General features: G+C 50.3%; 1 protein-coding gene across 1 annotated transcript in view; it reads left to right on the plus strand.

Annotated features, from left to right (window-relative positions):
• LOC144722258 (uncharacterized) overlaps positions 1-26,020 on the plus strand; it is a 79,137-nt gene that overhangs the window by 49,023 nt on the left and 4,094 nt on the right. Inside the window, exons 14-27 of the mRNA XM_078600351.1 lie at positions 603-731; positions 5,091-5,207; positions 6,500-6,598; positions 8,454-8,654; positions 9,707-9,805; positions 11,851-12,057; positions 13,455-13,556; positions 15,488-15,586; positions 17,444-17,599; positions 18,241-18,348; positions 19,993-20,190; positions 21,598-21,804; positions 23,148-24,531; positions 25,229-25,369. Of these exons, the coding sequence (XP_078456477.1) occupies positions 603-731; positions 5,091-5,207; positions 6,500-6,598; positions 8,454-8,654; positions 9,707-9,805; positions 11,851-12,057; positions 13,455-13,556; positions 15,488-15,586; positions 17,444-17,599; positions 18,241-18,348; positions 19,993-20,190; positions 21,598-21,804; positions 23,148-24,531; positions 25,229-25,369 (3,247 nt within the window). The remainder of the gene's footprint in view (positions 1-602; positions 732-5,090; positions 5,208-6,499; positions 6,599-8,453; positions 8,655-9,706; positions 9,806-11,850; positions 12,058-13,454; positions 13,557-15,487; positions 15,587-17,443; positions 17,600-18,240; positions 18,349-19,992; positions 20,191-21,597; positions 21,805-23,147; positions 24,532-25,228; positions 25,370-26,020) is intronic.

The following is a 26,020-nucleotide window of genomic DNA, read 5'->3' on the forward strand; positions in this document are numbered from 1 at the left end:
ACCCTGCCAGCCACCTACAGGCCCAACTCAGTCATCACATGCTGCTGTACACACATGCATTGATGCACTGCACAGCACATCAGGACTTTCACAGAACCACACTTTACTCCCTTGCTGCACAAGGATATACTTAAAAGAGTGGTCCCTTCCTAATGTGCCACATATGCAAGCATCTTTTTCACAGATTCCCAATGGGGGTGGGTCAAAAGGTTGCAACCACAAATAGTGGATATGGAGACGTCTCCTGGGAGATGATTCGGAATGGCCGGGGGTGTCTCCTGTCCTCTGGCTAGTCATCTAAATGCTCGAGAAAACACAGCGAGGATGACAAAAAGTTTGTGCCAGATACCTGATAAAGTTTGACTATGACTCTGACTTTTAAAATAACGGAATGGGGCTGTTTTCCTTGGTGGAGGTTTCATCACGAAAAATGAGTTTTTCCGGAGCACTGTTTGTACACCTCGACACGCCTGCGCACTTTGTGCCATCAATTGTGTCGTCGGTGCTCCCACATTATTCATTCTATCCCCCCACATACAAACTGAGTGTGTGTGAGTGTTTCACAAAAAAAAACCACGGGCACTCGGTCGTTTGTGTTGCAGTTCGGGGAGACCCCGATGCACCTTGCTACCGAGATCACCAAAGACGAGATACACAGCGACGGCGAGGACATCAAAATAATCCAGCTGCTGATGGAGTACGACTCTGACATCGCCGCATCTACCAAGACCGTGAGTGCATTACTTTATTCTCATGCATGTCCTTCGCCACCGCCCGGCCTACCTATTGACCTACCGACCTACGCACAGCCACCTCTTGCCCAGGAGGGATTGGCAGACGTGGAACCATTTACTGTGTCGAAATGCACGCGCTTGCACGCATGATCCTCCCTGAAGTGACTTTTCATCGCACCTCTCTACCAACACTTAATCGTATTTTTGTCAAGATCATGAGGTCATCACGACTAAATGCTGTTGACACCACAACTTGTGGTATCTGCGTTGTCGATCACGCAATTGTTCAGCCAACATGTGACCTCCCAGGCCTGCTCTTGCAAGTGTCCCACCATCTGGCCTTAGTTCTTTGCAAGCAGAATCAGAATCTTTATTCAGACTGAAAGAACCCGATGAGCTATAAAGCTCTTGTTCACAGATGTCAGAAAGTTACAACAAAAACAATATAAAACCGATAGCAGTGCAAAGTATATGAAAGCTAAACACGTTACACCCCGTTTCCACGTTTTTTTCCATGTGCCCCACCCATCGCAGCTTCGTCTTCCTCATTCTCTCTCGTCTAAGTTGCTGAAGCTGCCTCGCCACTGTGAGATACCAGCATGCACCACTTGCAGCGATACTGAAAGTCCTGGGGCTTCAGTTTAGCCGTCTCTTTGTTAACTTTAATCACCTGCACTCTGCAATCAAATGCAAATGTGCTCTCATTCAAATTCAGGGTTTTTGTTGAATTGGTTGTGAGGTATGTTCACACCACTCACAGTCTCTCTTTGATTTGCTTCCCACTTCCACCAATGCCCCCTGTTCTTCACAGCCAGCATGATTTCTGTGTAATGATGTTCAATTAGTTGCACACAATTGCTTTTCCACGCAAGGGTCAACCCCAGTTAGTGCAGCTAATCAATGATGTGCTTTATTTAGATTGTAACATTACCAAGGCTGTTTAACGTGTAGAAGGCTTTCGCGACCAACATTATCCATAATAGAGGTTTTTGGGTTAGATTGTGTAGTATTACGTGTTCTAACCCAAAAACCGCTTATGGATTCTCAAGGCCACACTACCATAGTATGAAGAAATGTGAGGGCAATTCGTTTACCCTGACTCCTTGGTCAATCGTGAATCATATTTGCTCAACACAGTGGCTTGCATACCTTAGCAAACAACACAGAGAAGCGGCTGATGAGCACGCAGTGAGGCCAATGGAAGTTCACGCACTGCACCAATAACGTAATGCGTTTGGTGTTCGAAGCCATTGTCACAGCGCAAGGCTTTCACGAAGGCGCTATGATTCAGGGACACAGGCTGCAGTAGTTTCACAGCCAGGGTCCATGACCTCCAGGAGGAGGTCACCTTTGTAACGGCCGGGTCGTGACTGAAGAAGAGCTTGTTTTGGCTCAATGGGCCTCGCTTGAAACAAACTGACTGGAATTCAGGAAATATTTTTAGTTGAGAAAATTTGGACCATGACACCGGCGGCGCACAATCTTCTTCTTCCGCACGTTTGTCCCACTCATGTGGGGTCTGCTGTCCTTGCCAAACTTCTCCACGCTGCCCTCTCCTGCGCCACCTTTCTTTCCGCTCCTCGGTGCCACCGTGCCCGGTCGCACCACATTGCCCCCCTCCCACCTCCTCCTCTGCCTTCCTCTTGATCTCTTTCCTTCCACTTGCATCACTTGCACCTCCTGACCCACATGATTTTCCCATTGTCTCTCCACATGACCGAACCAACGGTGCACAATTGCTCATGGGAGCCTCATCTCTAAATGGAACAACACTGTTGGCCTTTCACAGAGCGGTACCTGTCTTCGAGACTTGCGAGACACGATGGCCCGAGTTGAGTTTGACGGCAAGTTGAACCTGCAGCCCCGTTGAACAGGAGGCAAAGCCGTCACCTCTGCATCACCCGGCCCATGAAAGCTTCACTCATATAAAAATAATATTGATATATCAGTATGTCATTCAATCAATTTTTTTATTTACTTTCAAGAAAATGGTAATGCAACCTAACGTTGTTGTTGTTGTTGTAAAACAAAGCGGCATTGTTAACATGAATGGAGATGAAAAATTTAATTCCCGTAGACTATCATCCTAGATTTGTGGACCTATTATAGTTTGTTTATTCCAGGCACATAAACGTCGCATTGCACACAATGCCCGTGTAAATATGGAATTATCGGAGGACACAGCTCGTTATCGGTACACATTATTTCACTTACAGGTCATGAATTATAATTTAACCCCAGCCCTTTCCTCTTCAGGCAGAGTGCGACACATAGGCCCCGCCAAAGCGAAATGGAACAAAAGCTGAAACGCGTGAAATAAATATTGAGAGATGCATGCCTGGATTAGCATTGCGAATCAGAAAGAATAACTACGCATGGGTCAGGAAAACGAATGCAACTTAGAGACGCCATATTGACCGTTGACAAAATTGAGTTGACATGGCTGGGACATGTTGTTGGGGGGGGGGGGGGGGGGAGAAGATGAATGGGGGGGGGGCACAACTGGGGATGGAATAGCACACGAGGGGGGGGGGGACGAGCCCGAGAGGAAACACGGCATCGAGATGGAGCAATGAGATCAGCTCATATGCAAAGAGCGCGATCAGAATCAGAATCTTAATTTAGACTACAGGAGGAATCCGATGAGCTATGAAGCTCTTTGTTTACACAGATGTTCTGTATGGGCGGGTCACTGAGTTACAACAGCAAACAATGCAAACAAAGAAAGATAGGAGTGCAAAGTAGAGGAAATGGTAAGCAAGATAAGTAAGTGATAGATAAATTAACGATGTAAGTCCGATTAATCAGGATTTGGCAGGGCAGCAACAGCAGAAACCGTCTCAGTCCACAGCAAGACAACACCACACAGCAGTCCCGCAATACAATGGCAATTTAACATTGCACTATCGACACGCAGGTTATAACGATCAAAGACACCGATTGCGTTTGCAAACGTGGCTGTATCCAGCGCTAATCTTCTGCTTTGAGGGTATGTTGTGGCGTCACGGGATTGTTAGTGGTGGCAGCGTCACGGGGAGACTTTTGGTTAAGCAGTGGCATTGCAACAAGAGGTGCCGGAAGACTGGGAATACAGCGAATTAAGTACGTCAGAAAGTTTAACACTTGGATGCGGTTGGGAGCATCCGACGCAAAGTTAAAAAAAAAAAATATGGACGAAGGCCATGATCGTCGACGTCTTTGAGAAAGGACATGGCACTGAGATAACAACTGTGTAACTATTATACCAACAGTTAGTCAACGTATTCTTGGTTCTTTCGGTAAAGTCACGTAGAAGGGAAATAATAAAATAAAATAAATATAAAACAAATTGTTTTATGTTAAAAAAAAATATCAACCAAATTGTTTATTATTTTATCATTTCCCTTCTACGTGACTTTACCGAAAGAACCAAGAATATGAATCCCTGTAGTCACGAAAGCTTTAAATCGAAAGTTAGTCAACGGTTTGATCTCCCACGAAGCTTATTGTCCACCACAAGCCATGGCAGATGCGCGTACCTGACGCACAAAGGCAAAATTAAAAACTCTCCAGTCGTGTGCAGACCAGACAATATACAACGACACAATGCCCGATTCACAAATACGACGTAGACATTACAGCAATACACTTCTGCTGTCTGCTGACGCGGTTATCTGAGCTTGACCATCTGAAAATGAAATTGTAGTTGTAGCTCTGCGTCGACATCAGCCACGCGAAAGAAGAAGATGAAGAAGGGGAGGTCGCGTTCGCGGGGTAAACTATGGGCACACCCACCCACCTATTCCGAGACATCGGACCAGCAAGAAAGTGTCGTCTCTCAAGAGCAGTGGTTTTTAACCTGGGGTGCACGCTCCACCTGGTGGTGCGAGATGCCCTTTCTGGGGTGTGAGAGACGTGGGCAGATTTTTTTAATAAGGTAAATCATTCTAGATTTGAAGTTTTTGTGACTGCAAGGATCCATACTCTTTTGTTCTTTCGGTAAAGTCACGTAGATGAAAAATAAAAATAAATAAAAAATTTGTATTAAACCAAAGAGTAAGGTAAATCATCACACGAATCAAGCACGGGCACGTAAGTACAACTGCTTTGTTTAATCAAACGTATGTCTTTATTAATATTTTACACTTTGTAATGATTGAGAACCAAAGGGGTGCAAGGCTGCAGTAAAGGTGAAGAACCACTGCTCTAGAGCTCCCTCGAGGGTAGGCTCTTCTACGAGCAGTGGAATTAGACAAGTAATTGCAGGGCTGTACCTCTAACATTGTGCTTCTCCGATACCATCTGTTCACGTTGTGAATTGCGCTCCAGCTCACGTCACAATCGTATGCTGTGTTGTCGTCGCGACGCCGTGTGCAGACGTGCGAGTCTCCCCTTCACTACTGCGCACGATCGGGCAATGCCGAGATTTTGACAGAAATGCTGAAGCACATCGGCGCAAACCAGATGCAACACGTGCTGAACAGAGCCGACCAGGTAATTCCTTAATCCGCTGCGCGTGCACACACACGGAGCTCTCGGCAATGGGTCGACGCCAACGCAGACGCGCCCACCCAGCCGTGGAAATGAAAAAGTACAAAGTTACCGGGTCACGGGTGCAGTTTTAAGCCAGGTTTATGAAGGGTTATGCCAATGCAATGGGAGTGGTTGTAGGGCTCCACGGTGGCGAGATGTTAACTACCTCGCCTGGTGTACAGGAGGTCGTGGGTTCGATCCCGACCCTGACGCCCGTTGTATATTTGGAGTTTGCGTGTTTTCCGTGGTCCTGTGGATTTTTCTCCGGGTCCTCCGGTTTATCCCTCCACATTTAGAATCAACATCTCGCGTTCAGAGTATTTGGCTGCTTTCAAGTTCCACAGATATCATCTGTGGCCAGGTTGCTTCTGAAAAAGCGCTTACATAGCGGAGTGGGCCTTACTTGGTGGAAAAATTTTTAGTTTTAGCTTTAAATCTTGACTTAAAGCTTTCGTGACTGCGGGAATTCATATTCTTTGGGTCTTTCGGGTAAAGTCACGTAGATAGAAATAAAAATAGGCATCCGTATGGGTGGCTTTCCTGTAGACAGAGTGTCCCAATCGAAAAGAGACCTGATGGCTCCTCAATGGGACACTGTCTACAGGAAAGCCACCCATACGGATGGCTATTTTCATTTCTATCTACGTGACTTTACCGAAAGACCCAAATAATGTTTTAGTTTTCTTTTAAACATCAAAGTCTATTTAAGGATAAAATGAGCATGGAGCCGAGCTCATGGTGGCGATTCCATATTCGTATGGTGGGTGCCAGTTTATCACTGGCAATCACTGTTGACTTCCCACAAAGTCGTAAGGGCTCAGCTGACCCTGGACCGAGATGTGAATACGAGAGCTCTGACACAACGCCGCCCAGCTGTTTACATCCAGACAGCTACAATGAAAATCTGGTTGCATTCAAATACACGTGTCCTTGTGCGTGTACAGCTTTGTAATCAATCCACTGCTGCATGCAAACCTCCCAAGGCTTGTGGTTGGACGTTGGAGTTGTTTTAGCCCATATCTCGCCACGCTGGTCAGTGCTAATTGGTGATAGCATTACATCTACGGTCAGAATTTTTTATTTAAAAGGTTTGCGTATATACGGGTAACGTCATGAATGATCAATTAAATAACACGGGCAAAAAAAAACTGCACACGAAGGCTGGGTGGATTGACCGGGAGCGGTCGCTGATGCTGCATGTGTAGCCAAGATCGGTGCGCGAGTCAATCCGCGGCGTTTGCTCTGGTTCACAGAACGGGTGGTCGCCTCTGCTGATGGCTGCGGAGAAGGGGCACGTCGAGGTGGTCAGGATCCTCCTGAAAAACAACGCAAGGGTCGACGTGTTTGATGAGGTGAGGTGGCGCGCGCACATCGGCTGCATCGAACATCGATTTCCACTCGTGAAGCCCACACGCTTTTGCTCATTGAGAACTCGGTACGGCAATTGACGGCAATGCCAGAGGGGTTTTCATTCGGGTGCTGCTGCTGCTGCACGCTTGTAAACTAAACTGTAATACAGGTAGGAACAACAGTTCCACACTGCCCACCAGGGATTATTTGTCTGTCTGTCGTGCACGAATGCGCTGTCCAACCAAGTTCCTACCTGCCCACTCCGAAGGAACGTGTTTTTTTTTTACCAGGTAAGGCCCACTAAGCTATGTAGCTCTTTTTCATAAGCGACCTGGCCATAAATGATAGCTCAACGAAGTGGCTTATCACGTGTAAATTCATAGCAGCCAAATACTCCAAGCGCATGTTTCTAAATGTGGAGGGGGAAAAAACTATCCAACCAAGGGGAGAGAGACATGCAAACTTTAAATATACAGGCATCGGGGCCCCGATCGGGACCGACCCCATGACCATCCTGTATAACAGGCGAGGTAGTTACCACCACGCCACCGTGGTGCCCAGCACTGTTGAGGCAGCAGCAAGGTTTTGTAGATCACGCCCTCACTCATGAAGCTCCCAAACCCCGCTGGGCTGTGAGGTCGCCATCTTCTGACTTGCCCGGGTATGGCAGTACAGCAAGTGGAACACATTCCTGCGGAGGGAGCTGGTAGGAACGTTGGGTTGCTCGGTCAATGGCCAGGGTCAACGGCGGCGTGGTGTATTCCGCAAATATGGCCGACTGTGAGGGCGGGCACAAGCCGGCGTGAGTAGGTTAAACGTTGTATTTTATAAGGGCACCACGGGGTGACCAGCCCCTCCCCACCCAGCCCCACCCCTCCCACCCAGCCCCACCCTCCCCACCCAGCCCCTGCCCACCCTCCCCACCCAGCCCCTCCCCACCCTCCCCACCCAGCTTCCCTCCCCACCCTTCCCACCCAGCCCCTCCCTCCCCACCCAGCCCCTCCCTGCACGACGGACGGACGGACACAATAATCCTCTGTGGGCATGGTGGAAACCAGTGGGTTCCTACCAGTATTAGAAATGTGTTTGCTTTTGTGATACATTTTATTTTAAACTGGTAGCTACAACTCTATTTGTATAGATACTAATACTATGTATTCACATCGCGTTGCAGTACTTGCAATGATGCAGTCCTCTCTATATATTAAAATATTGAGGACTGCAAACCCAGGCATGCGAGGGGGAAACACTCTATCCCATCAGATGGAAGAGGTTGGAGTCTCCATGTTTACTTCACCACCTTCTCCTGGCGAGCCAGGGTTATGTGCCCTCCACGTTGGCCACTGGAAGGGAATTTCGCAACATTTGCGTGGTGATCCACCAACCCTGGCTGCTGCCACCACAAGGCTGGATTGCAGGCCACGCCACGTGCAGCCTAGCCACCATCATGTACAGGCTGCCCTAAAAGTCAGGACATGTTGGATTGTTTCGTTTATTTAACACTGGCATTACAACCTTTTAATTGCTTAGTTTTCGAGGCAATATTTTATCTATTGTCATTAGTAACGTCTATTTTTCTTCTTCCTGTGGGGTCATCTCAAAAAAAGTCCAAAATTCATTTCAAAAGAGAATTCATGCATGCTTTAATGTTAATGGGATTGAGTTTGAACATTTGTTAAAATAAATGAAATAATCCAACGTCATTTGCTCATATAAATAAAATAACTCTGTGTCTTGACATTTGGAGCACCCCCTTGTGACTTTGCGTCGACTTTCACGTGCTCCCGCACGCGCCCACGTGCCCCACGTGCCCTTACGCATGCGTCCACCTGCTCACACACGCCCGTGCCGCCTCAGCTCGGCAAGGCGGCGCTGCACCTGGCGGCCGAGAACGGCCACGAGGGCATAGCCGACATCCTGCTGTGGCACAAGGCCTTCGTCAACGCCAAGACCAAGCTGGGCCTCACGCCGCTGCACCTGGGGGCCGAGCGCGGCTACAACCGGCTGGTGCGGCTGCTGTGCGAGACGCACCACGCCACCATCGATGCCCTCTCGCTGGTCAGTGCAGGGCTTCAGCTGCTGCCGCTGCTGCTGGCTGGCGAGCTGGTTGGGGCGTTTGTTCGGCTTTTTCACCTCCACCTCGAATCCCACACGCTTCCTCACCGCAGTAGTTTTCGTCGTCAGGAGTACCCAAATCCTTGAGACCCCGGGTGGCCAATTCGCTCACTGGCAGTCAGTTCCCCGCATGTATCACTCTTCTATCACGACTGCCATGGTTACTGTTGCCACGAACTTCAATCGTTGATTCCGCCACCCATGTTGAGGACTTGGTCCCTTTGCTGCCATCACCGCAGGCCATCGTCTCCTTCCTTCTGTCTAGATTCGCCAGTTGTTGGAGGGAAAGCTTGCGACCTCTGTGCTTTCCACGATACAGCAAGGTCTTCTTCATAAAACTTGGCCTCCAAGTTGCTTATGTTATGCTTCCATGAAATTCCTTCCATACATATGCAGCTGTACTCAAAATCCAGGAGCTTAATTTCGGGACCCACAATGCTGAGAGCAAAAAAAAACCCACCGAACTTCCATTACAATAAGTATTGAAAATATGATGAAAACAATTGATTTCCCGTTCAAAATGTATTGATTTCCTTTCCTTAAGATGGTAGAAGGCCATTTATCTCCATTGTTAGAAAGAGCTGAGAGGTCTGATTTACACAAGGATGATTATTGATCTCATAATGATAGGAAAACTTTACATTTGGGTGTTGGGACATGACAGGGTGTCCAAATCCAGGCATTCAACAGGAAACAAAAAAGGGTTGTGGAGGGTAATTGGATATTTTAACAAAAGGATATAAAAAAACAAAGACAAAGATTCTCCTGTAGCCTTCACAGACTGTTGGGGCAAGTGCTGTTCGCAAGCACAAGCCTTGTGGGCTATCAGGGATTGCCGGCCATACTTCCCCACGCTGGTCAGTGCGGCTTTCTGAAGGTGGGCAGAGTGCAGCACAACAGTGGATTTTGCTGCACTGCAAAATCCACTGTTTGGGTTTTGCATTACCAGTCTGTGTTGCTCTTTGTGGTGCGTCTGTGCGTCTGTTGATATGCAGATCAAAAGGACGCCCTTGCACCTGGCAGCTTTGAATGGACAGCTGAATGTGTGCAACAGCCTCCTGCGCATGAACGCAGACATCAACGCCACTGACATTGTGGGTATAGCGTGTTGTCCGAGAGCCCGCCACTCACTCACATAGCGTTCCGTTCTGAACCGCAGGGCTACCCCTACTCAATGTCAGAACGTTGATTAGATTTCTGGTTAGCTCTCTGATGTGGTTGTTCGTATAGTACCGTGTGGTCAGCATGATGTCCCGAGTTTTGCTCCCAGCTGCTGGCAGCTTCTGTAGAAACGAAATTCTTCACTTGCAAGTTTCCCACTTTATCCTGCTGTGAGATACATGAGAGCCTCCATTTGCACCTGCATTCAAAAAACCAGATGTTTAAATTCTGCACACACGGCTGAAGAATGAATTCCCTGATAAAGCTCCCAGCACGTGGGAGTTAAACGTCCGACCTTGTGCCGGGCACGATCCCAACGCACGTTGGAGAGCCACAGAGCAGAACCGTGACAGCCTACGCAGTGGTATTGATTCGATATATTTCGTTTTACATGGACTGGAAAACCTGAGACAAAGCTGGATTTGATTTTACAGCATTCAACGTTGTAAACAAAAAATTGCTCTCAGGTTTTGTTATGTCGTATCAATTTTAACAAAGGGCGAAATCGTTTCAGTGAAAAATGGTGCCGAGTTTCAGTGTAAGGGCAAAGGCACACTTTGAATTGATCATTATACCTTTCTTGATGTATGTACGTTGAACTTCTTTTGCACCATATGTAGCCAATCATGCTCATCGGAGGTGCGGGGGGAGGACATCAAACTAAACATAAAAAGCAGTTTTAAATAAATGAGTTTTCAAACTAAATTTAAAAGTGCCTAGCTCCAGTGGCTTCCAATATCAGATGGTCGCAGAAGCACATCTGAAAGCGTGCAATTACTAAATATGTTGACTTAAAGCTTTCGCGACTGCAGGAATTCATATTCTTTGGGTCTTTCGGTAAAGTCGCGTAGATAGAATCAATAATACAAAATAATATTTGTTATTTTTATAATTTTTTCTATCTACGTGACGTTACCGAAAGACCAAAAGAATACTAAATATGTATCATGCTAGAAGATGTTTTTGTCCCCCTAGAATTCTGTCTCGCTTCATTAGCCTGCACATGGGATAGTTTCAACGCCACCTGTGCCCTATGGGTGATCTCTCCAGATTCAGGTGCCTCGGAAAGAGGAGAGGGCGGAGCAGGACGATACATTTCGGCCAATTCGTAAATCTCGCGGGCCCAACTCACGCCCTCGACTCGAGTACAGTGAAAGCACCGACGACAGACCGACCCTGGCATCTCGTGTCCGTTGCTTTAGCGCAGAGCCCCCTTGCGGTTCCTCGGTCGAGATGTGTTATTTTGGGAGGGTGCTCCTTCCAGTGTTTGTCTTCCAGGTTGTGGAATGACCTCCCAATTGACATCAGAGAAGGTGGTCGTTTATTCACGTTTCAAAGGGCTGCTGAAGACCCATGTCTTTGAAAGCTAGTTCCATGGGTTTCTGCATGGAACGAGCTTTTGTGCTCGGAGTGGGTTCATAATCCCGGTTTGTGGGTTTTCATTCTGCATTTGTAGTCTCTTGGTCCAGGTTTATCGGGTTGCTAATTCAGGATGTGGGTTTCGTAGTCCAGGTTTATGAGCTATATAGCCTAGGTTTGTGGGTTCATAGTTCGAGGATCAGGATTCCCAGTCCGGTTTCTGCGAGTACGATGTTCATGGTGCAGCGTTTATGGTGTTCGTGGTGCAGTGTGTAGGGTGTTCATGGTGCAACATGTAGGGTGTTCATGGTGCAGCGTTTATGGTGTTCGTGGTGCAGCGTGCCGGTCGACGTTGTGGTGAAGTGGAGTGCACCATGAACGGCGTCTGATAAGGAAGGTGTTGCAGTTTTAAAAATCGGGCTGAAGATGCATTTCATAATCTCTTTAATATATTTTAAACCGCGTAGACTTTTCATTGTGCATCTCAAACCGTACCGACGCAACCTGTACGTTTCGCACACGAAAGCGCTCTCTGTGCGGAAATTTTCATCGCGGCGGACAAAGTTCGCCCTGACCGATCTCTCCGCGTGGCGTGTGCGGTGCGGCGGGGGGGGGGCAGCACGGGCAGACACCGCTGCACCTGGCGGCGGAGAACGACCACTCCGAGGTGGTGAAGCTCTTCCTGAAGCAGCGGCCCGAGCTGGTGACGTCGGCCAACGCGTCGGGCTCCACGTGCGCTCACATCGCCGCCGGCAAGGGCAGCGTCGCCGTCGTCAAGGAGCTGCTCAAGTTCAACCGTGGAGGCGTCACGTCCGCGCGCAACAAGGTTGGTGTACGGTTGTTGCGCGTGTGCGTGGTCGTGGTGGTGGTGTACGTTGTGTGTGCGTGGTCGTGGTGCTGGTGGTGGTGTACGTTGTGTGTGCGTGGTCGTGGTGGTAGTGTATGTTGTGTGTGCGTGGTGGTGGTGTACGTTGTGTGCGTGGTCGTGGTGGTGGTGTACATTGTGTGAGCGTGGTCGTGGTGGTGGTGTACGTTGTGTGTTTGTGATGGTGTACGTTGTGTGAGCGCGCATCGTGCGCGGTGTGTGTGTGGTGTCGCGGTTCGCACGCTGCGTTACGAATCCGGCGACCCCGGTTCGATTCCCGCTCACAGCCAACATCGGTGATGAATATACGAAGCTTTTCTTGGCCTCCCCTAGGATGACTCAGCCTCAAATAAGTACCTGATGTGTGTAAATATCACCACTGGGGAGACAAAGGCGGCCGGGCGTCGTGCTGGCCACCCACCCCCTCGTGTGCCGTGACGGCCTTCATAGGTGCTCGCTAACAGCACTTGCCCCGACAAGTCTGTTCAGGCTCTACGGGGGATCTTTTTGTGTGGCCTCGTGTGTGGCACCTCCTGATGAGCTCGGTTGGCTACATACGGCGCGAAAGAAGTTCAACGAGCGCTTGGTGGTTTCGCTCGTGGAGCCGGCGGCTAAGGTGCCCACGTGCCCCCCACCCCCCCGGTGTTTGCCCAGAAGAGCCTCGCTTGAATGGCGAGGCTCCCGCTACGTGGGCATTGTTTGACGGCTCTCCTGTGAGTTTTTCTCAGGGTGAAGTTTGCCGCGCGTCGGGGAAGTTTTTGACAATTCAAGAGTTGTTATCTCTGTCAGCAAGTGGCTGCGGGTCGAAGTAAAGTCATCGAGCGCGACGGTGACTCCTCACCTTCCTAAGGGGCCGTCCATAAATGACGTCACGCACCTGGGGGGGGGGGAGCGGTCAGACATTTGTGATGTGTGATGAGGAGGAGGGGGAGGGGGTTTGAGAAATGTGACGTCACATCAAAATGCGCAACTTTAAATAAATATAGACAACACGTTGTACTTAATTAAATATACTTTTTAATCAATGTTTTCTCCTACAACATCAGAGTGCAGCGCCACATTAAATACGCACTACAATGACAATAGTTGAAAGCGATTTGAAGCATGTTTTATTTTGGGGGGAGGGGGCAGAGCTTTGTGACGTCATATTTGAGGGGGGGGCGGTCTGACTTTTTGTGACGCCGTGTGACGACGAGGAGGGGGGGGGTCAAAAATCGTTCAAAATCGCGTGACGTCATTTATGGACGGCCCCTAACACGGAGCCGCCAAGTGCCTTTGGCAGCAACTCAAAACTAGCAGCCAGAACCCGGCATCGGATCCCGGGTGAACCGCTCGCGAATTGCTTCCCTGTGCCCCAGACAAACGACTCCACGCCGTTGCATCTGGCCGCGGCTGGGGGCTACGCGGAGGTGGTCAAGGTGCTGCTGGCAGCTGGAGCTGCTGCGTCCGAAGAAAACTCCGTACGTGTGTCTCACTCAGGCCGCGCTGGCTCTCCCATTGCAAGCATGGTTGGCTACGTACGCTGCGAAAGAAGTTCAACATACATACATTGCATTGTGGGAAATTGGTGCCGCCGATTCAAACGGACGGTCTCAATTAATCACTCGATGACCTCCAAGCACCTTACTCATAAGAGATATAAAAAAATACTTAAAAAAAAAACACGCTGTAATGAAATGTACCGTACGAGTAATGGCAGAACTCCACGACTCCAGGAAGTGGCCCCGAAGCTGGCCATAACGTATGGGGCCGTGGTGATTTACAGCCAACGTGAGTTGAGCGTGGACAATTAGACCCAAGCCGAAACATAAGATATACAAAAGATTGCTTAAAAATATCTAGTTTCGTATTTTTAATGATAGAATATAGTATTGTCATCAGCATGGCATACGTATACCAAGTTTGCAGTCGATACGACATTGGGAAGTGGGTTAAACTTGAGTTACAAGATTTGAGGATACGACAACAGACCGAGTTGAGGATACAACAGACAGAGTGAGTTAAATAAAAGCGTGTAAATTTAAAAAGCTTTTTTTTCATGTTCGCATTGTGACCGCTCTCTAAACACGACAGAGCGGTGCATTGGCTCAGCTGCCGTTGGGTCGCATGCAGACCTTGCGTTTTGTAAACATCCGCTCATGGAAACGCATGAGCGCTAAAAAGCTATTTTTTTACTGAGAGTGTTAAAGGGCCATGCTGCTCATGGCTCGGTGGTGGACAATGCTGAGATCTCGGATTTAAATTTGGACAGCCACTTGGGAAATAGGTGATTGCTGCGAGTTGAAAGACTTAACTCAGACATCAGCAACAACTGCATGGAAAACATTATTTACACTTGAATACGATTAAGCAGTGGTGTACGAGAACTAACTCGTTTACCCTCATCATTAACATTGATTTGTAACCGAAAACATGCTCCGGGTTAATGGTTTGAGCGATATCTTGTGCTAACAAAAAATGTGCTTCATTTCATTGAATCTAGCCCTGCTCTAATAGTTTAATTGTTTATAATCATTGCTGCAACATGTGTACTGTTTGTAGAGACTACTGCAGCAGTGACAGAATCAGAATATGTATTTACACTGGAGGAATCCGATGAGCTATAAAGCTCGTTTTCATTGATGTCCAATTCCTACAACGACTTCACCCACAATTGTATTTGACGCATGTCCATGCCTGTTCACAGTACGAGTGCCGAAATCGCCCACCACCCATTGTGATGTTTCCGTAATTTTATTTTATTGTGAGCGGTTTTTAAAAGTAAATTGATAATGAGCACGACTTTGGTAGCATTTTTTTGATTTAATATCGACTAATGCTTGTGAACTGCTTTTCGATTTATTCCGTGACGCTTCATTGTTTTTCAACTTGCCTGTGTTTTTTGAACATTATTTTCTATTTTTTTTTTACCCAGGGTCACTCTCGCACAATGTGCACTCCCCTTCTCCCTCGAGTTCTTGCCCGATTCAATCGAAATAAACTTCTTGGTGAAATGCACCAATTTAAGTGACGCCAAAAGCAATTCTGCCAGAATCATCATCATTATCTCTTTCTAGATTTGAAGCTTTTGGGACTGCAAGGATTCATACTCTTAGGTTTTTTCGGTAAAGTCACGTAGGTACAAAATACAAAACCTAAGAGTATCATCATTATCTTGTGGGGCCATTCCTTGACTCGATGAATCAGTTCCTGGAGTACGAACATTCGGCTCATGACAGTCGCGATAGTGCACATTTAACGTGCAGCAATGGGCGATATGAGACCATGTTTTTACCACAACAACCTTTCGGCATTCAGCGGTCTGCCTGCAATGCACAGCGTTGGCAAGTGTTGCCAATTGTTAAACCGTGGTTATGCTTCAATGTAATAGTGGCTCTGCTCGCAATTGCAGGAAGGCATGGCCACATTGCATCTAGCAGCGAAAAACGGACACGTCAACGTGCTGGAAGCCGTCAAAGACAACGTTTCTTTCAAAGCTACGAGTACCAAGGTGAGGTTCACCGGCAACATCGATGCACCCACTGCTCAGGCTCTCGGCAAAAATATCCACGTCGTTGCATTCGGCATAATTATCTGCTTAAATCGGATTTGCGTTTGCGGTGGTGCCGCGGTTAGAGCGCTGCGCTCCGTACCCGGCGACCTTAGTTTGGGTGCCTTTCACAGCCAATGCCAGTGGCCACTAGACCAGTGATGGGCCACCCCTAGATTAATCTAGCTTTAAGTACCTGCAACCGTGTTTAAACATCAGCCTCGGGGAGACAAAGGTGGCCGTGCCGGCCTTTGTAGGTGCTCGCTAACAGCACTTGTCCCAACAGCCTATGTAGACTGCATGAGGGATGTCTTATTGTGCACGCATGCTGGTGAGTAACCAAGTGTGCATTGTGTGCGTTGTGTATGGAGAGAGGAGATTTAGTGGTTTGCACATTGAACTACGATTCGAGCACCTCAGATGCAGTTGGATTCCTAGCCTGGCTTGCACACTAGTGGCAGATGGTATTTCAACATTGCCGGGAGGGACATAACGTAGGTTGGCTGAGTATGAAATGGGTGCCCATTACGATGTGATTAAGATTCGTATGTTTATTGCCCCAGCAGTTTAAAACTCTAAGCATTGGCCTATTTATTTTGGTCATTTATCATGCTTTTAGCTAACTTAGTATTCCTGAAATCATGTCGTGCTATACGTAATATGTTGTGCGTTGCGTACATTATCACCATAAGACCATATCGAAAATGTATTTTTACTTACATTATATTAGATGCAGTCGTAGGTGATGTGACGTACAATTAGACAATTGTGAGGTCATACCTGTTAACAGGGGAAGACTCAGCCCATCATCTCTTCAGAGTGAATTAAATGAGCACCATTTTCTTTTTGCTGAAGATAACAGTGGTTGTTTTATGAGTATATATTGGGCCCCCTGCCACAGGACTAGGGACTTCACTCTACTGGCTCAGGACTGCCAGTGGAGTTGAGCGTTGCATCAAGTAACACTTTTGACTTTTTCACCTCCTTATCGCTGGCACATGGGAGCTGAGCCAGCGCCTGTGCCCACTGGCTGTTTGCCGTGCCGAGCTGGACCCAAATCCGCGATCAGCTGGCCTCACAAGACGAAATATGAATCTCGCTTGGGGCTTAGGAGGAGGGGGTGGGGTGTCAAGGGGTAGGGATAATGACGCCATTCATTGTCTGGCACGCCACGTCAGTACGGACGCAAACACACAGTCGTCACCGTGCCACCCGCGCGCTTTTCGACGCGTTCACTTCGCATGTCATCGGCGGCACGGCTCGGGAGTTCCAAAGGGAAGGAACAAACGCGCGGCCCCGACACGGCTTGGTTGCAAGTCGGGTAAAGGGGATTCCGAGTGATGACGTTAACGTTGTTTCTTAAACGCGGCCCATTAGGGGCCGTCGATAAATGACGTCACGCGATTTTGGACGATTGTTGCCCCCCCCCCCCTTCGTCACACGGCGACACAAAAAGTCAGACCCCCCCCCCCCTCAAATATGACGTCACAAAGCTTTGCCCCTCCCCCCTCAAAAATAAACATGCTTCAAATGGCTTTAAACTATTGTCATTGTATTGCGTAGTTAATGTGGCACTGCACTCTGATGTTGTAGGAGAAAACATTTACTAAAAAGTCTATTTAATTAAGTAGAACGTGTTGTCTATATTTATTTAAAGTTGCGCATTTTTACGTGACGTCACATTTCTCAACCCCCCCCCCCCCTCGTCAAACATCGTCACAAATGTCTGACCCCCACCCCAGGTGCGTGACGTCATTTATGGACGGCCCCTTAACAGATCCCCGTGTTATCCTACCCTCCGCGTGTCGCGCCGCACAGACCGGGATGACAGCGTTGCACGTGGCCGCTCACTTTGGACAAATAGACATTGTGCGGGAGATGCTGACCAAGGTGCCGGCAACCGTACAGAGCCAGCCGCCAAAGGTGTCTCTGGACGCGTCGTCGTCGTCGTCATCCAAGGAGCACTTGCACGAGGTAGGGCGGCGATTATTGCCCAAAGATAATCATGACGAGCATATCACGTACCCGCATGGGAACATGCACGAACATGCATACGAGAACACCCACGCACACAAAGTAACAACCGGCACGCACAACTCATAATTACACACACACATACAGAAATGTGCTCACACACAACAACAACCGCCATTCGCCACTAAGTGGCGGTGACGTCACCACGACGCTTGTGCCAGGCCATGTGCACCTTGAGGCCACGTGAAGTGTCGAACGCCCGCTGGCAGTAGGTCAGGGGGCAGACCCAGGTGCCATGGGTTGACTGACTGGCACGCACAACTCATAATTACACACACATACAGAAACGTGCTCACACACGCATACAGTTACACATACATACACAAACAGCAACATGCACCGTTGTCAATACAGATCTACTACTGTTCTCCTTAACAATGGCTTTGCACCACCAAGGGAGACAGAAACCAATGGCTGATGAGAAAATCGAATCTCCTCGCAGCCTGGTGGGCACCCGGAGGGTAGACTACTCATCGACGATGCCTGTGGATGCTGCCAAAGCGTTATCGGAAGGCTGAGTGCTAAATTCCTCTCCCCCCCCTTCCCCCCCATTCTCTGTCCTCTATCTGTGCCTGTCGCAGTCAGGATTCACTCCACTGCACCTGGCAGCGGAGTCGGGGCACGAGGGCCTGGTGCGCCTGCTGCTCAACTACCCGGGCGTGCTGGCCGACGCGCAGACAAACCTGCAGGTGAGGGGCCCCCATCGTCGCAGCAGCTCAACGTGTGCCCAGGGGGCGGCCGCCGCCACGGAGACGGAGCGATGGGATCGGAGCGTGCGGCCGGAGCGAGGTGGAAAGCAGAAGGATTGGGCCTGGAGGAAGCCTAAACTCCGGCAGTCGATAGACAATGGCTGATGACGATGATGAACCTTCGAAACCACTTATACAAGCCTTTTGTAGGCCTGGGTTTATAAAATAAAAAGTTCTAAATATTTTACCCTTAATTTAGCCCGAGGTATGAAATTATTTTATTTAAAAAAAATTCGGTCTTTTTTTAGTGAGATGTACAGGTGGGTTCTGGTTTACGACGGTCCACATTTACGACGTTTATATGCCACCTTAGATCGATTTACGACACATCTTCCGACACGACTGAACACACTTGAACAGAGCCAGCCTGGCTTGCGATGTGACTTGGTGTGTTTTGTGTGGATTTTTACCTTTTAAACCCTGTTCAATATGGCTGATAAACGGAAAAATACATCGGCAAGAGATGTTTCTGCCGTTTCTACTGTCTATGGAAAAAAAATGAGATCATATTTACGACGTCGTTTTCAGGAACGCATTGTAACGTCGTAAAAGGGGGGACAGCCTGTTATAGGCTCTAACAGTAGATATGTGACATATTTGACCTATTTATCTATTGTAGAACGCCGTTAGCACGAGCATCATTCACTCACGCGTGTCACGCTCAGCTATATCTATTCGGTGCACAATTCACAAACGGGAGGGATTCACAGCTATTCATGCAATAAGAGGAAACTCACCAAGAGCCAATACTCTAAAAGTAGGTCACAGAAAGAGCGCAAGAGCATTACCGTATGCAGTGCGCAGAAGGAGAAAACCCATTCAAACACGTGTGTTGCATTTGTCACGGAATCAGCAGGAGTTATTCTTTATTGTCATAAAACTTCACGAATGCTTTTGCAGTCCTAGTTTTAAAGGCGACCAGGGGAGTCGGATTTTCTGAGGTCTCAGGGCAGGGCGTTCCACATTAACGAGCGTATAGACCAGGGGTCGGCAACCAAAATAACAAGAAGAGCCATTTCTTTACAATTCGGTACAAAATTCAGTATTTCAAGAGCCGCAATGCATCTGAGTACATACTGTACTCACGTACATATCGTCAAGAAGCAGCCCGTAAAGAGCCGCATGCGGCTCCGGAGCCGTAGGTTGCCGACCCCTGGTATAGACCAACGGCAAAAAAATGCACGGCCTTCGCTTCGCAGCGGACATTAAAAAGCTCCCGATTGGTAAAAGTGTAGGCCGTCTGTGTGTTTGTGCCATCTTCGCGGTCCATATTTTGAAAACCGCTCGCAAAGTATCTCGCTGGGTAAAGCCACGCAGCCACGCCGCCGCCTGCGAGGCTACCTCAACGGCCTTCATGATAGCCTTGCGCTGTGCAATTACCAACTGCACTCATGTGCTGAAGATTCGATAATGATGACTACGATGATGATAAAGATTTTGATTGCCACTCTCGGAAGCCACACGCCTGACGATGACGACCATGACGACTGTGCTGCTCGTTCACACCCGACGACGGTAACGGTGACGACGGCAACGATGACGACGGTAACGATGACGACGACGACGATGATTCTTCCCCCGTAGGGAGCCACCCCGTTGCACCTGGCGGCGCAGAGCGGCCACACAGCGGTGGTGGGGCTCCTGCTCAGCAAGTCGGCGTCCCAGCTGCACGTGCGCGACAAGAGCGGTCGCACCTGCCTCCACCTGGCGGCCTCGGGGGGCCACTGCGAGATGGTGCGGGTGCTGCTGGGCCAGGGAGCCGAGATCAACGGCATCGACAAGGTAGCGGAGCGGACTGTCCGCGGCAGGCACGAGAAGAGCGACGCTAAGGAGTCGGGAAGAGCCCCCCCCCCCCATCCCCCCCACCCCCGACTAAAATGAACGTGGGGTGGCGTGCTCATCTCGTCCACGTGCTCCATCATCACAGAGTGATATACTCTTGATTACCCCCCCCCCCCCGCCCACACTGACGCCTGTATATTTGGTATGTGCATGTTTCTCTCTCCCCTTGGTCGCATGGATTTTTCTCCGGGATCCTCCTCCGGTTTTCCCTCCGCATTTAGAATCAACAACGTGCGTTTCCAGTATTTGGCTGCTGTACATTTCCACAAGCCACTTTGTCGAGCCATCGTTAGTGGCCAGATCGCTTCTGATAAAGAGCTAAAATGAAGGTTTTGTTTTTACCGTGATGACTCTCGCCATGTGCACTCTGTCGGGGCGACTCCCTGTGCCCCACCAGTGCCATGGACGATCGATCGACCTCTCATCAGTCGAAAAAAATCTCAACTTAGACGTCAACAACATTGCCCTATCGAGAAAACATCACATAATATCATTACATCATCGCAGATACGTATCTTTGCTACGAATAAATTTCGATTTAAAGCTGTCGTGACTGCAGGGATTCATCTTCTTGGTTCTTTCGGTAAAGTCACGTAGAAGGGAAATAATAAAATAATAAAAATAAAACATGATAAAATAATTCTCACGACGTTTCGGCCACAACGCAAGCAGCCGTCCTCAGGTAAAGAACAGGTCTGTCGGAAAGACAGCGTCTGAATGCTACGAATATTTTATTCTATTTTAGACGAATGTGTTTTTATTTGTTATTATTGGTGCTTCTCCACCACTGCCAATGCAGTACCAATTCTGTTGTTGTTGTTGTTGTTGTTTATTTTCCCACCGCTCCGGAATAGATAGGCCAGGAACCCGTCAATGGTGGGTCAAAAAAGGTTACGCAAAGCACCCACGAATCACGTCCTTGATGTCGCAACACGCCCTAAACTGCGCACACATTAAGGGAATCTTTCCAGCAGTGTTTTATTTTTTAATTGACGCAGGTATCCCGACAATTAAACATGCACGCTGCGTCTCCAGATGAAGATCGAGATGTCATCGTGGCCAAAGCCATCGATGTCAACACGTCTCTTGTCAGTGTGATGCCTGGGTGGCTGCAGCAAGACACCAACTTGTAGCCACACCTTCTTCATTGCCATCCGCCTACTTAAGGCTGATTTGTCTCCAGCAGTAAACATATACAAAACAAGTGTCCGCCTCTGTATATCTACCTGTTGTTCTGTCTGCCTCTCTGCCTGATTGTCCCTTGATCTTTCCCATCCTCTGTCTGTCTACCTCTTCTGTCTGCTGCGCTGCCTGTCGCCCATCCCTCGGGCCCCGTCGTTCCCCCAGCTCGGCTGGACAGCGCTCATCTTCGCAGCCAAGGCTGGCTTCTTGCCCGTGGTGCAGCTGCTCATTGAGAGCGGGGCCTCCCCGGCCGCCGAGTGCAAAGACGGCAAGACGGCCATCCAGTACGCCGCCTCCAGCAACCACCAGGACGTGGTGAGCTTCCTCCTGCACCGGGGCCACAACACGCTCCGGCTGCTCGAGGACCGAGAGGTACGGGAGGGGATTCCCTGGTTCCAAACGTTTCTCGCTCGAAGTTGTGTTAAGTTGTGTTTGCAGTGAACAAAAATGGCTCGTACAATAGCCTCGTGTGTAATGCTTCGATACCACTGTGCAACCGAGCCGTGCCGGGGCCGTTCTGGACCAGCTTAGAGCACCTGAGGAGGTGCCAGATTATATCTTTTTTTCCACTGCAGAAACCGAGCCGTGCCGCTGACGTCACGCACAGCGAAGTAAATGAGAGACCCCTGTAGATGACGCGGTGACCTCGTGTCCACACTACGTGCTGACCGATGTCGCACGCAATGAATGGGTCATAAGTCGCACCCCAGGCCTTGTTTGGCCTCGAGCCAAAGTCAGGTGTCTCGTGAGACGAGCGAATCAAGTAGCCAGTGGAAAGCCCCCTTGCCATTCCAGCCCTGTGCAGGAGTGGCTCGGATGTGCCAGTGGAAAAGGGGTATACTGGTCCCCGCTCTCAATTGAGTGTAGGGGTGGCACTCATTTCTGAATGGCCCTTAACTCGTGGTGGCAACTCCACATTTGCATGACAGAGGCCATAATATCTATTGAATATCCACTGTTAATGTCCCACAAAGTGGTGCTCGTTTCATTGACACCGGAGGTTATTTTTGAGCCGATATGGCCCCCGACCAGAATTTGCAGTCGCAGCCTTCTTGATTGTGGCATGCTATTAATCAGGCCAGTTAGTGCTATGGTTAAAGAAATCCATTTACAATCAAAAGGTTGCAAATTCAAATCCTGGTTTGATGGTCAACTCAACTCAATGCCCCATCGGGATTGATAGATTGACGGCGGTTGTCTGAATAGTCAACAGTGGTCATTCAATGGATAAGCCGGTCCCCATCATTGCAATGTTGAATTGCCATCAGCCACTTGGAGTTGCCAATGAGGGCAATCGCCTTCCCATTGATCATTTGAACAGAGAGACTGACACGGCCGAGCCGTAGCGCAGCGGCCGCTTGTTGCAGGGGTTCGTGGTTCAAGCCCAGTGGCGGACCTGCATAATATTGCACGTAAATTAACTTCAGATTACATAATTTGGAAAAGCCACGAAGCAATATTTCCCTCCCCCCTACTGGCAGATTAGTTCCCGTTGATCGTCTGGTGCTCCGCTGACATTGCGCCACACAGGGGCAGCTGCCACTGTCGGGGGTCCCCTTGCCCTAGACTGCAATAGAGCAAAGGAACGGTTCAGACGAGATGCCACGTCCGGCGCATCGAGCCGCCGAGCCATTTGAGCCCCTATCAACGAAAATGCAAATCCACAAAGTCCTCGCTCACGCGGTTCCCCGCATGCCCCGCTCTCGCCCGCGCAGTTCATCTTCGACCTCATGGTGTGCGGCAAGCAGCAGAGCAGCACGCGGCTCATGGAGGAGCTGGTTCTGCGCTCAGCCGCGCCGCTGGAGACGGCCGTCAAGCTGTCGCGTGCCTTCGGCCTCACGGCGCTGCGCTACAAGGAGCGCTCGGTGGACCTGCAGCGCGCCGCCAAGTTCTGCGAGGGCCTCGCCGTCGAGCTGCTCGCCATGGCCTCGGGCGACCACAGCGCCGGCGTGCTGCTGCGCGCCGTCGACCACCGCGCCACCAGCCTGCTGGACGTGCTCATCGAGTGCGAGCAGAAGGAGGTGGTGGCCCACCCGGCCGTGCAGCGCTACCTCACCGACGTGTGGTACGGCGACCTGGGCTGGGCCGACTGGAAGCTGTCGCTGCTGTTCCTCGCCTTCCTGGTTTGCCCGCCGGTGTGGCTCGCCTTCTCGCTGCCGCTGCGCAGCCGCTTCAACAAGATCCCCATCATCAAGTTCATGAGCCACCTGGCGTCGCACATTTTCCTCATCCTGCTGTTCATGCTCACGGTCGCGTGGCCCCCGCTCAGCCCCGTGTTCCTCGGCCGCCTGCTGCCCTCGTGGAACGAGTGGCTGCTGCTGTCGTGGCTCACGGGCATGCTCGTGTCCGAGCTCACGGATCCCGGCGAGCGGGCGGGCCTCGCCTGGATCCGCGTCATCATCCTGGTCATCGCGGCCATCAGCTTCGTGTCCCACCTGCTCGCGTTTGCCTACCCGGTCGGCACGGACGGGCGGCTCGAGACCCTCTACGCGCGGAACATGTTCCTGGCGGTGGCGATGACGCTGTGCTTCATCCAGTTCCTCGAGTTCCTCACGTTCCACCACCTCTTCGGCCCCTGGGCCATCATCATCCGCGACCTGATGAAGGACCTCGCCCGGTTCGGCATCATCCTGGCGCTCTTCCACACGGCCTTCACGCTCCACCTCACCGCCGTCTACCAGCCAGTCTACCCGGCGCCGAAGAACAAGACGGCCGAGAACGTGACCGCGAGCGGCGACGCGGACGAGGCGACGCGCGTGCAGAGCCCCCTCGACATCGTCGTGCTGCTCTTCTTCGCCCTGTTCGGACTCGTGGAGCCCGAAAACCTGCCGAGCATCAGCCGGTCGCCCCCTTTCACCATCGTCATCGTCCAAATAGTCTTCGGCGTGTACCTCATCGTGACCTCCATCGTTTTGATAAACCTTCTGATCGCGATGATGAGCGACACGTACCAGCGCATCCAGGCGCAGTCCGACACCGAGTGGAAGTTCGGCAGAGCCATGCTCATCCGGGACATGAAGCGCAAGTCGTCCGCCGCGTCGCCCCTCAACCTCTTCACCAACGTCTTCCAATACGTCGCCGTTTGCTGCCGGCGCAGGGGTAACGCGTGTGCCCGTTTCGCTTCGAGCTCTCGGCGTTGCGGCTCCCCGCGTCACCCGTGTTCGCAGCCCCCCCCCCGCCCCCCCCCGCCCCCCCCCCAGCCCACCCCCCCCACCCCCCCCCCCCCAGCCCGCCCGCACTACCTCGGAGCCACCGGCCCCACCGCCACCGCCGCTCGCCTTTGGCACAGCCGCCCCCACTCCGTCCCTTGCCGGGGCACCGCACAACTTAACCCTTTCCCGTTCCGATGACGTACGCATACAGCAACGTACGTTTACGTACATCGACGGAACGAAATCGGAAGTAAAAGGCCACGCGGGAGGGCGCGTGGCACAGTTTGCCTTCGGCTATCGTCGAGTGTGGTCGTGTCACGACGGCTCTCCACGGTGAATACAGTGCCTTTAAAAACAGCGGCGATACGCCTCTCTAAAATTAACGCCGAACCGCTTGCACGTTCCGAGATTCGGCGGTGAACGGGACCCACCCTAATGGAAAAATAATAATAATAGGCTTGAGCCTTTCTGGCAATACAGCGGTGTCAAGATGTTCAAACAACAAACAGATACCTTTTTTGTAAGGCACCAAGTCCGCATTAAGCACACGTACTTGTGGCAGAACATGCAAACCCTGCAACTTGCAGGTTTCTCGGAACGGGGCGTAAGGGTTAACGACGCAGCGCTTTGCCCCGTGGACGCAGGCAAACTGTGCCGAGCGGAGCCGTCGAGCGACGTCGCGCAGTTCGACGGCGTCTCCGACACGTGCTGCATGGACCTGCAGCTCCACCCGGGCACGTGGGCAGAGTCGCTGACGCGGCGCAGCGCGAGAGTCACGCCCGACGGTAAGGCCGCCCCCCCCCCCCTCCTCGTTTTTACCGCCGTCACTTTATCCATCGCAGCGGCTGTAGCGGTAGACAAATGCCTTTCGTTTGCCATTTCCGGCCACCGGCCACGTGGTCGGTAATGATTGTCGCGATTGGCTACGTATGGCGCGAAAAAAGTTTGAGATGCATACGTACATTATATCCGAACCGGAGTCGGTTCGGATATTTTGGCCGTCGTCCCCACCAAAATGTTGTAACGACAGCTGCTTTCGCGGGCTGGCTTGCACGGCCCCGGCACGGTTCGTTGCACAGTGGAAAAGAGGTGAATGAGATGCCCTGAACATGTTCTGGCAAAGATCAGTGGCTCCTGCTCCGAACTTTCCCACAATCAAATTCAGCCCTAATGGGGATGCCTGGTGCAGTGTGCGCATTCGCGCCAATGTATTGCACACCTGTCGTGATCATTGGCACCAACGTGATCATTTGTGATGACGATGAGGAAGTTGCTCTAGATTTTGTACGATGGTAATTCGGTTGCACCGAGTGTGCCAGAAACTTTAAAAAAATGTTCCTGGAAACTTTCCTGAAATTGAACAAAGTTGTTGCTTAATGTTGGACTATGTACGATAAAATGTGTGTTCTATCACCAACGGTCCTTAAATTCCAGTT

This window comes from Lampetra planeri, chromosome 14 (genome assembly GCF_965212315.1).
Source record: "Lampetra planeri chromosome 14, kcLamPlan1.2.h2, whole genome shotgun sequence".
NCBI lineage: Eukaryota > Metazoa > Chordata > Hyperoartia > Petromyzontiformes > Petromyzontidae > Lampetra > Lampetra planeri.